The following is an 11,849-nucleotide window of genomic DNA, read 5'->3' as shown; positions in this document are numbered from 1 at the left end:
CATGTTGTTTTTTCTCTCTCACCTGGATACTTGAGGAAGAAAACCAGGTGCCTATGGATTGAGACCACTGAGATGATGAACCCTCAAATAAACTTTTCCGTCTCTACATTTGTTGTGGTTGGGTCTTTTTAGTCACAGCAGCTAAAAAGCAGACTAAAACAATGACTGTACAAGCATACCTCATGAAGATAGGTATGGGAGATAACATTCCTTCTCCCTTTCTCTATGTATATATGTGTATATACATATAAAACAATATATGTTTGTATAAAATAAATAGAAGTTTAAATTTATTTTTCTGCCATATTTTGAAGTTGTTATTTTAATAATGTTTATTTAATTATTAAAATAGAAACGTGAAATATTTATTTACCATTTACTTGGGGTTTTTCATTTTATCCTATGTTAGAGAATTTTTAAATGTTGCATAATTTGACTTCTCAAAAATTTCCTTTATAGTTTCAATTTGGAAATCCTTTGTATGTTTTTGGGTAAGTGCGATTGTGTAAATTAAAAACAGTGAATTGAATAGTGTCTATCTTTGCTCTCCATTGTCCTGGCACTTCAGTTAATAGTTAACTATCTCTTATGGATTGAATACTAGGGAAAAGACAGAAAATGTAGATAGAAAGAGATTGATATCTAGGTTATTTCATTTAGCAATATTTGTTTCTAATACTTGCTGAAAAACATTTTCAAATATTCTGTAATGTTGTATCTACCTCTTGTCCTTAATTCTATCAATGAAAAATTACTTCAAGTAATGAGTATTTTAAAACCACTATTGTGTCACCTAAGAAAGATAGAATATTAGTCATTTTTATTCATTCTAAAAATGAGTCATTCATTAAAAATGAAGTAGATATTGTCTTATGTTTCTTCAGCTCCATGTTATGGTTTGGATGTGAGGTGTCCCCCAAAAGCTCATGTGGGAAACAATGAAATAAGGTTTGGAGGAAAAACAATTGGGTTATAATCTTAACCTAATCAGTGAATTAATCTTTGATGTGATTACCTGAGTGGTAACTGGTAGCAGGTCGGTATGGCTGGAAGAAATAGCTCATTGGGGCGTGTCTATGGAGTATATATATTTTTTCTGGAGTGTGGAGACTCTTTTCTCCCTGCTTCCTGATCACCATGTAAGCTGTTTCCCTCTGCCACACTCTTCTGCCATGTTCTACCTGAACTTAAGCCACAAGGAATGGAGCCTGTTGTCTATGGATTGAGACCTCTGAAACCATAAGCCTCCAAATAAACTTTTCCTCCTCAAAATTGTTTTGGTTGGGTCCTTTAGTCATAGCAATGAAGAAAGTTTACTAAAACACTGTTAGCCATAGTGATGCACATGTTAATAATAATAATAATATATATATATATATTTATATATGTATATAATCTTCTAACATATATAATATATAATATATGTTTTCATACATATAGTGTGTGTGTATATATACATTTGTAGGTATGTATATAAATAGCTCATAGGCTAATTGGTGGGGGATATGTAAACATAAATTCGGGGGTTCATTGGATAGATATTAATGTACAAACTGAAAAAAAAAAACCACAATGTACCAAGAGGTAACAGAGGATTTTTATTGAATAGCTGACAGTAGTAACATAGTAAGATGTGATATAGCATGTGCAGAATACAGAGGAAAAAGAAGAGATGTGAGATTAAACAAGCTTCCCTTTTGCTTAACTTTTTATCCTCAGTCAGAAGAATAATCTCTAGGAGTAAAAGAAAATATATATTAAAATATCTTTGAAACATGTTTTATTAATCTCCTGTTTGAATTCTCCTATCAATGGAATAAAATTAGCATAATCCAAGAATATGCTAATTTAACCTGTGTTAAGTTTTTAGTCAACCCTAAAGATAATGTTTTAAAGACACTTAACAAGAATATTTGAGTAAAGGAACTATTGACATAAGAGGTTTAACAGCCTGGAACTTCTAGACAATGAAGTTCTCCCAGTGCTGCTCTGTAGGCTCTGAGTTTGGATTCTGTCCCTGAAGCTAATGTGTATAGAGGTTGGGCAGGAGAATATAAAACCAGTCCACATCAGTTTACTTCTTAATTCACACTATTCTTCTTCTCTTCCAGATGTTTTCTGAATGTTCCAGGTGTTTCCAAAGGCAATAGAAAATTGATATCTCTAGGAAGCAGACTCTTTCCATCCATGGAAATGATGACTTGACACATGCCCAACAACCATCTCCTGCTCCACAGATAACAAAAGTAACATCTGGTTAGCTGCAATTTGACATCATTGACCGTGGGAGAATGCTGGAACACAGCAGAAGAGGGACTTGAATCATATAAGACTCACAAGGCAAAAATACTAAAGAAGAAACAGGGCAACCTATCAGCTGCCACCCTGGATCTCCATCCAGGGGCTGACTTTCCTTTTGAGGGGGAAAGGCTTAATGTAGAATCCCAGAAAAGTCCATCAGGGTAAAAGCCTGTAATCCTACTTATAGAAAGTCACAGTTGTTACAAGCTTGCAGCCTTGTTAGGGGTGCACTCTGGAGTCCACAAAGTGACTTTGCTTTAGAGAAGGAACTCAATTTTTGCAGGGGTAAGCCACTAGAGCACAAGCTGCTGTGACTAGGTGCCATTTTGAGGTGGGAGAGATTATCCAAGTGCATACTGCTCTATGAGTTCTGAAATCCCTACACATTCCCATATTTAGAATATATAACATTTTGCCACATTGACATAGGAGATTGCATCCTCATAGACTTATATTGGACGAACACAGGAACTGTTACTCCAGCATCCAAGCCTACTCTGTGTCCTCCATCACAAAGAACAGAGTTTTCAGCACAAAGAGGAATAGAGTGCCAACCTCAAGAACTGAGAAACCGGGGCACTTAATCTCTGGAAACAGACCATGGCCAGCTGTGTATGGTCCTGGCCCAGTGCCAGAAATGTGGGAACCTATGCAGTTCCTACCCACTGCAGACACTTCAGTGATTGTGAGTGCATACTCCTCTCCCATCAGGGTGGAGAGCAATTCCTGTGTAGTGCACCACTGCTGCCCTACCTTGTGCCATCGCTGGGCAGATGTTGAACTTGTGGCTGGGTATAAGCACCACAGACAAGGTGTTGTGATTCTCTTTGCCATTTCTCTCCATGTAGTGTGTGGGCCTGCTATCTTGTCTGAAAGCAGGTAAGTTAAACCCTCCTCTACTGTTGGAGTTACCAAATCCAGAGGTCCTTTCCAGCAGCATAGCTCACTTTAGCCTGAGGAAATAAATTTCCATCACCTTACTGATACCACCCGTCTGCATGTCCTTCTGGGTGGACATGCAGTGGTATTTTCACTTTGGTAACTGTATTCACCAGTATGCCTGAGCCACTCCTGGGTGACCTTTGGAGAAAGTTGACTCTTTTGACTTCACCACTCCCCATGCTTTGCCTATAGTAATTAATTACAGCCAAGGGAGCTGTGGCATGATTACATCGTGGTACCCAACTAGAAACAAAGCCCATATCACAAAACAAACCCAAGACACATTTTTAAGAGAAAGCCATTTACTATAAAGGTAACTCCATAAATTGGTAGAGACAACTGGTCCATTAGATGTGCCAATCTCAGTGTAGAAGCACAAGAAATATGAAACAAAACAAAACAAAACAAAACAAAACAAAACAAAACAAAAAAAACAAGGTGTCACGACATATCCAAAGAAACACAAACTCTCTATCTAGCAACAGATCCCAAAGAAACTGACATCTATGAAATGCCTAATTAAAAAGTTAAAAGAAGGATTACAGGGAAGTTCAATGAGATTTAACAAAATATAGGCAGACAGTTTAACAAAATTAGGAAAAGTGCAGGGAATTCAGCAATGAGAGAAATATTTTGCAAAAAAAAAAAAAAAAAAAAACACAAATAGAAATCTTGGAAATGAAAAACCCAATACAACATATAAAAGAACACAGATGAAAAGATCATCAGGACTAAATCAAGTAAAACAAATAATAGAATCTGAACTTGAGAACAGGTCTTTTGAAATATCCTAGTCAGAGCAAAGAAAAGAAAGAAAAAAGAGTAAAGAACACTCATAAGACATTTAGGACAGTATTAAGTGAACAAATATTTGCATTTTGGAAAGATGTGGGAGACAAATAGAGGAAAGACATGGAAAACTATTCAATGAAATAATATTTTAAAAATTCCTTAATTTGGGGACAGATATCGACAACTTTTCCCATGAGTACAGAAGTCCAATGGGATACAATAGAAATGATCAGAACGTATCCTCACCCTCACCTAATGTAATGAAAACCGTCTAAAGGACAAGACAAAGAATTCTAAAAACTGCAAGAGAAAATTAGAAATGACAATTAAGGAAACAAATTTTAAACTAATAGATTGCATAGTAGAAATTTTATCTGTCAGAAGGAAATGGAAGCATATATTCCAAGATCTGAAAGAAAATAACTGGAAACCAAGAATACTATATCTAGCAAAGCTATCCTTTGGTAACAAAGGAAAAAAAAAAATTAATGACAAGTAAAAACTAAAGGAATTTTCGTCACCATGAGACAGGATTTAGAAAAGATACTTAAGGGAGTCTTCAATCCAGAAGCAAGAGAAAGATAACTACCATCATGAAAATAAAAAATTCATGGACAAAATAGAAATGCAAAACAAAAGTAGGAAATAATCAAACATTTTTAACATAATTAGCCACCAAACCACAAAGATGAATAAGAGAGGAAGAATTAAAAAATGATATCCAAAACAAATAGGAGATACTGAACAAAGTGTTAACAGTAATTCTTTATGGATCTATAATAATCTTGAATGTAGATGGACTAAATACTCCAATTAAAAGATACAGATCTCCTGCATGGAAACAAAACAAAACAAAACAAACAAACAAAAAAAAAACCCTGCAAATTAAAAGAAAAAAAGTTTAGTGTTAAGGTCTGTAAACAAGTCAGGATGACACCTGGTATTTTGCCAGAGAAATGTTAGAGTCTGTAAACAAGTCTGCATGGTGCCTGGCAAAATGCCAGAGGGAGTGGTTTGTGAAGTAACAAAAGCCAAAAGCGAGCCATTAAGTGTGGAGATTCCTTATTGGTTGACTGCTGTATCTATTTTATGCTAATTAGATAAGCTGTGTAAAATGTATAAATATCGCTCGCTCAGGTCCTACAATAAAAGGCTTCCACTCCTGCTGCATCAACATACACAAGTCATTCGTCACCCCCCGCCCCCAGCCGGACTCGCAGTTTAGGGAAATAAAAATCAAAAGTGAACAAGATTAATTATACTTATATTAGATAAAATAAACTAAAAAACAAAAAAAAATGTTAGGGAAAAATAATGATTAAGTAACAACTCAAAAAGAAAGTATAACTATTGTAAATATATATGCACTAACAGTATAGAACAAACTTTTGTAAAGCACACATTATTTAAAAGAAAGAAAGAGAGAAGATCCTATTCAACAATGCTGAAAAATTCAACATCACTCTTTTATCAATGTATAGGTTGTACAGACAGAAAATCAACAAAGAATTATACTATAATATAGATCAATTGAACTTAACAAATACTTACAGAACATTTCATGCAATAGCTACAGAATACACATAATTTTCTTCAGCACAAGAAATATTCTCCAGAATAGGCCATGCATTAGACTATAAAACAATTCTCAACAGATTTTAAAAAGTCAAAATCATATAATTTATACTCTCTGACCAAAATGAAATAAAACTAGAAGCTGACAACAAAAGAAACTTCAGAAATGATACAAATTCATGGAGATGTGACAACATGCTACTGATTGACCAATAAATAGGTCACTGAAGAAATCAAGGGGAATTTTAAAAGTTTTTGAAACAAATATAATCAAAATACAATATTGCAAACCTTTGAGATAAAGCAAAAACAGCACTAAGAAGTAAGTTTATAGCAATAAATATATCCATATTAAAAAAATTAGAAATTTGAAATAAGTAGCCTAACGTTCTTCTCAAGGACCTAAAACTGCAGAATCACACCAAACCTAAATTTGATAGACAGAACTATTAGAGAAGTAATAAATTAAATAGAGATCAAAACATGATAAAAAATCAATAAAAAGAATTAATTTCTTAAAGAAGGATAAACAAAATAAAAAAAAAATCTTTAGCTAAACTAAAAAAAAAAAAAAAAAAAAAAAAAAAATGAGCCAAATAAGTTAAATCAGAAATAAAAAGAAGACATCAAAACTGATACTACAGAAATAAAAAAGTGTCATGGGGTCTATTTTTAACAACTATAGATCAACAAATTGGAAAACCTAGATGAAATGGATAAATTAATGGATACATACAATTTACTGAAACTGAATCTCTGAGACCAGAACAAAAGGAGAGTCAGTGTGGATAGAGAATGATTGGTCAGGAAGATGAGGGCCTGTTCAGAATGTAATAAAATGCTAATCCCTCCAGAGCACTTCCCTCTCCTCAGGGGTTGCCAAGGTCAGCTGCCTGTAGGGAACTGTTCCTCCCAGTGAGGAGTTGTTAGTACCCCTTGGGTTGCTCCCTTCTTGCCTTTCTGGGCAGATGTGGAAAATAGAGAGAAGTACCACTGGACGGCTCCTTTCCCACAGCCATGTAGACAAGATAAGAGGAGGAGGGGACATGAGCAGAAAGGAAACCTAAAATCTAGAAAGGGGACAAGACACCCTCACTCCCAAGGGTAACATCTCTGAACTCCCTCGTTGGAGAAGTCCCTCTCTCCTCCTGTCTCTCTTTTTTTTCTGGTCCTTAAATAAAACTTCTTTTCTTTGCTTGCCTTGGTGTTGAAAAACCAGCTTCTACCTAACAGCAAATCCTGTCCAAGGAAGGGGGTGTGACCCTTGTCCTTGGAAAGACCCACAGAGCACTCCTAGGCACATACCTACCCTGCTGAGTTGTTTGTCTACAAATAATAAGAGAGATCTACTGTGCCAGCTGTCCCTGACTCAGTCAGGCTAGGTGGGCACCCATAGCAACCCCCTAGCAGCCACCAATCAGCATGAGACAGGAAAAATACCTGGGATGCCAAATAACCCTCCCAGTAGTTTATATTGGTTGATAACATGTTGGGAAACCATGTAGTTCAGAACCAACACCCCTCTTGGCTTAAACCAATCAGTTCAATCAAAAACCCCTCTTGTGCTAACCAATCACCCCTACGCAATTTGTTCCCTCCAGTGAATGTGCTAATCATGTTTTAGAGTTGTTGTTTGATTTTCCCATGGTGTGTGATGATTTGCTATGAGATGCTATGATGTATGTGAAGTCCCTGCCTTCCCTAAAGAGTGTATAAAACTGCTGCAAACCCTGGGCTCGGGGCCTCTCAGCGTCACGTCACCAGATGCTGTGTGTGAGCAGAGGACCTAGCTAGCTCACAATAAACACCTCTTTGCTGCTTACATGGATCTTGGTCTCCGGTGGTCTTTTGGGGGTCCCGAATTCTAACATAACAGTGTTTCTCAGATGTTCCATCTTGAACATTGGGGGAGTGGGACCAGATCCTGATTTTCAAGACCGGTTTTATGATGAGACATAGAAACCTAAACAAATCAATCATAATCATTGATCTTGAATTACTAATAAAATGTATTTTAGTCAGTTGGTGTATCTGTATGACCAAAACATTTGACAACAACAACTAAAAAGAGGAATAGTTTATTTTGGCTCATGGTTTGTCAGAGATTCAGTCTTCGGTGGTGGATGCTGGGTCCAAGATGAAGCAGAATATCATGGTGGAAGAGCATGGCAAAAGCAAGTAGCCCATGACATAACGAACAGAAAGCAGAGAAAGTGAGTTTCACTCACCATGGACAAAACATATAATCCACAGGCAAGCACCACCCCCGCACCTGTATTCTCCACTCACACCCTACTTGCTTATAATTACCACCCAGTTAATCTCTGTCAGTAGATGAATGCACTGATTTTAGGATCTCTTAACCTAATTATTTCACTTTTGAACTTTCTTGCATTGTCACAAACATGGGTTTTTTGGCACACTTCATATATTAAAAAATGTCTTTCATGAAATGTTGTCCAGAACTCGATGGCTTTACTCTTTAAGTCGATGAAATATTTAAGGATGAACCAATATCAAGTCTTCTCAACTCATTTCAAAGAATTGAAAAACTCATTCCACAAGACAGGCATTACTTTGTTACAGAAATCAAATATAAATATGACAAAAATAGAAAAGTATAGACTAATATTCCTAATGAATGTAAATGCAAAAATCTTTTTAAGATACTAGCAAATATTTTCAATGGTAATCAAAAAGTTCTTTCATCATGATCAAATTGGATTCATCCCATGAATATAGGATGTTGCAATATATGCAAATCAATGAACATAATGCATCATGTTTCCAAAATGAAAAATAAAAATCATATGATCATCTTAATATATGCAGAAAAAACATTTGGTAAAATTCAAGATCCATTCATGAAGGAAAACTATGAACAGATTAGGTACAGAAGGATTGTTCCCTAACATAATGCAGCCTACAGTTGACCAACATACAACAAATATCTTACTGAACAGGGAAGAGCCAAAAGCATTTCCTCTAAGATTTGGAACAAGACAAAGTGTCCAATATCTGTGCTTTTTTGGTACCAGGGACTGAACTCAGGGGCACTCAACCACTGAGCCACATCTCCAGCCCTATTTTATATTTTATTTAGACACAGTGTCTCACGAGTTGCTTATAGCCTCACCATTGCTGATGCTGGCTTTAAACTCTTGATCCTCCTGCCTCAGCCTCCCAAGCTCCTGGGATTATAGGCATGCACCACCCTGCTAGGTTATCAATGCTCTTATTCAATGTAACTCTAGAAGTTTTAACTAAAGCAATTATGAATGAGAAGGAAATAAAAAGCATATCTATAGGAAAGGAAGAAATCAAATTATCATTGTTTGCAGAAGACATTATACCATATATAGAAAAATTTAAATATTACAGGAAAAGACTCTTACAACTAAAAAAAAATTGTTTTAGGACACAATATTAACATGTAAAAATCAATAGCAAGACACTAACAATAAGATTGATGAGGAAGAAATTTAAAAGTTATCTAATTCATAATACTTGCCCATATTCAAGATATCTACAATGAAAATTATAAAACAATATTGGAAGAAATTGAAGAAGATACAGCAAATAGAAAGACTTTCCAAATAATAAAAGTAGAGATAAAAAAGAGGATGGTTTACAAGGGATGTCACAGACATACTATAGAGTCAGACAAAGCAAAACAAAACAGCACAGTACTGACATATAATCAGATACAGACCAACAAAAGAGAATGGAGATCACAGAAATAAACCTGCTTATCTAGAGCTGACCAATTTTCTACAAGGGCCCCAAAAACACACGATAGAGAAAGAACAGCTCCTTCAATAAATAGTGTGGGAGGAAAGTGTATATTCATGGTCAGAATATAGAAATATGACCATTCTCTCTCACTTGGTAGAAAAACTATCCCCAAATTGGTCAAATACCTAAATGTAATACCTGAAACTATGAAACTATTGGAAGAAAGCAGAAAATACTTCAAGACAACTGAATAGGTAGTTATTTTTTTTAGACCCCCAAAGCACAGGGATTAAAAGCAAAAACAGAGAGGTGGGATTACATCAAACTAGACTGTTTCTTTTTTTTTTTTCTCTTTGAGGATGACATGAAATATTGATTTACCAGACTTTACATTCAAAGGATTTTTCTGCAGTAACTTCCTACATGTATATGAGTGAAACAGTAATAACAGAAAAGTTTACCAATTGTTTATATGCATACGATTTCTCTGCAGTATCTGTTCTTTCAGGTTGTGATGCAGACAGGATGTAGCAAAAGCTTTTCCACATTGTTGACATTCATAGGGCTTTTCTCTGGTATGTATTCTTCCATGTTTGTGAAGCTGATGGGATGTAGCAAAGGCTTTCCCACACTGCTTACATTCATAGGGCTTCTCTCCAGTATGTGTTCTTCCATGTCTGTGAAGGTTACTGGACATAGCAAAGGCTTTGCCACAGTGCTTACAGTCATAGGGCTTCTCTCCAGTATGAGCTTTTTCATGGGAGTGAAGGCGAGAGGACTGAGTGAAGGCTTTCCCACACTGCTTACATTCATATGGCTTCTCTCCAGTATGAGTTCGTTCATGTATCTGAAGGCAAGAGACAATAGTGAAGGCTTTTCCGCATTGTTGACATTCATAGGGCTTTTCTCTGGTATGTATTCTTCCATGTTTACAAAGCTGATGGGATGTAGCAAAGGCTTTGCCACACTGCTTACATTCATAGGGCTTCTCTCCAGTATGCATTCTTGCATGAATCTGAAGGTAACTGGACCTAGCAAAGGCTTTGCCACACTGCTTACATACATAGGGCTTCTCTCCAGTATGAGTTCTTTCATGTATGTGAAGATCACCAGATCTGGCAAAGGCTTTGCCACACTGCTTACATTCATAGGGCTTTTCTCCAGTATGCACTCTTCCATGTATTTGAAGGTCACTAGATCTAGCAAAGGCTTTCCCACACTGCTTACATACATAGAGCTTCTCTCCAGTATGAATTTTTTTCATGTGAGTGAAGGAGACTAGATCTAGGAAAGGCTTTGCCACGCTACTTACATTCATAGGTCTTCTTTGCAGTATATATTTTCTGATGTATTCTAAGTAAACTGGAATAAGCAAAGTCTTTCCCACATACCTTACATTTGAAACGTGCATTCCCCATGTGTGTGACCCTGTGCCTTTGAAGACTTGTGTGTGAAATAAAGGTTTGACCACCTTGTTTACATTCATAGAGTTTCTCTCCAGAATTAGTTCTTTCATGTCTTCTAAATAAAGAGGAGAAATTAAAGGCTTTCCCACATATGTCACATTGAAAAAATTTACCTCCACTGTGTGTTATCATGTGTCTTTGAACACCTGAGAAATATGAAGAGGCTTCACCACATTGTTGACATTCATCAGGTTGCCCCCCAGCGTGAGTTTCTTCATGTCTTTCAATGTCATTGGAACAACTGATGACTTTCCCACATACTATACTTTCATAAGATCCCTCTACCATTTGTATTAACATTTGTGTGTGAACACTTTTGAGAGAAACCAAAGATTTCCTATATTGTTTAAATTCACATGGCTTCTCTTCACATTCCTCATGCTTGTAGTATTTGTGTCCAGAGATGTGATCTGCCTTACATTGCTCCCAGAGTTTTCAATCTGATTTTCAGTGGTCTTGTCTTCCCACCTGTTTCCTATAGAAGACAGGTTTCTGAGGACCTCCAGCATCACATCTCTGTAAAGGTTCTTCTGGGAAGGATCCAGAAAAGCCCACTCCCCCTGGGTGAAGTTCACAGCCACATCCTCCAAGGTCACTGAGTTCATTTTGGGCTTCCTGGGTGACCCGGGGTCCTCTGGAGGAACCTCAGGGCACCCGAGATCCCTGGAGACATAGGCAGCGCAGACTCACCTAGGTCCCTGGAGCAGAGAACTCGGGGCCTGGAGCAAAACTAGACTGTTTCTGCAGAACAAAGGAAACAACAGAATGAAGAGGAAACTTTGAGAATGACAGAAAATATTTGCCACTTTTCATCTGAATATATAAGAAACTCAAACTTTTTAACAAAAAAAAGCAATTAAAATAAATGATTAAAAAAAGTTAAAATGAAATAAATGTTCTCAAAATAAGGAATAAAAATGACTAGCAAATATGTGAAAATAAGATCATTAACTATTAAGTAAATGGAAGTCAAAACTACAATAATATTCCATCTCATTCCAATTACAATGAATATCATCAATAGGAAAGCAAAAACAA

The 11,849-nt window shown here is 36.3% G+C and overlaps 1 protein-coding gene across 1 annotated transcript; it reads right to left on the bottom strand.

Annotated features, from left to right (window-relative positions):
- Window positions 1-9,802: 9,802 nt before the first annotated feature.
- Window positions 9,803-11,355, bottom strand: LOC143401891 (uncharacterized). Its single transcript, XM_077109728.1, has 3 exons — window positions 11,226-11,355; window positions 10,692-11,031; window positions 9,803-10,606 (listed from the first exon to the last, which is right to left on the bottom strand). Exons 1-3 carry the CDS (start codon window positions 11,318-11,320, stop codon window positions 9,803-9,805), a joined length of 1,239 nt encoding a protein of 412 aa, XP_076965843.1. The 5' UTR covers window positions 11,321-11,355.
- Between the last annotated feature and the right edge of the window lie 494 nt (window positions 11,356-11,849).

Source organism: Callospermophilus lateralis, chromosome 6 (genome assembly GCF_048772815.1).
Source record: "Callospermophilus lateralis isolate mCalLat2 chromosome 6, mCalLat2.hap1, whole genome shotgun sequence".
Classification (NCBI taxonomy): Eukaryota; Metazoa; Chordata; class Mammalia; order Rodentia; family Sciuridae; genus Callospermophilus; species Callospermophilus lateralis.
This window is presented reverse-complemented; position numbering and strand designations above follow the sequence as displayed.

Bases quoted from the DNA above. Each gene is read 5' to 3' on its own strand.
- LOC143401891 (XM_077109728.1), bottom strand. From the start codon at position 11,320: ATGCTGGAGGTCCTCAGAAACCTGTCTTCTATAGGAAACAGGTGGGAA. The intron at 11,032-11,225 runs GCAGATCACATC...TGACATTGAAAG, and splicing joins AACTCTGGGAGCAATGTAAG to ACATGAAGAAACTCACGCTG. The intron at 10,607-10,691 runs CAGAAAATATAT...TTCACTCACATG, and splicing joins CCAGTTTACTTAGAATACAT to AAAAAAATTCATACTGGAGA.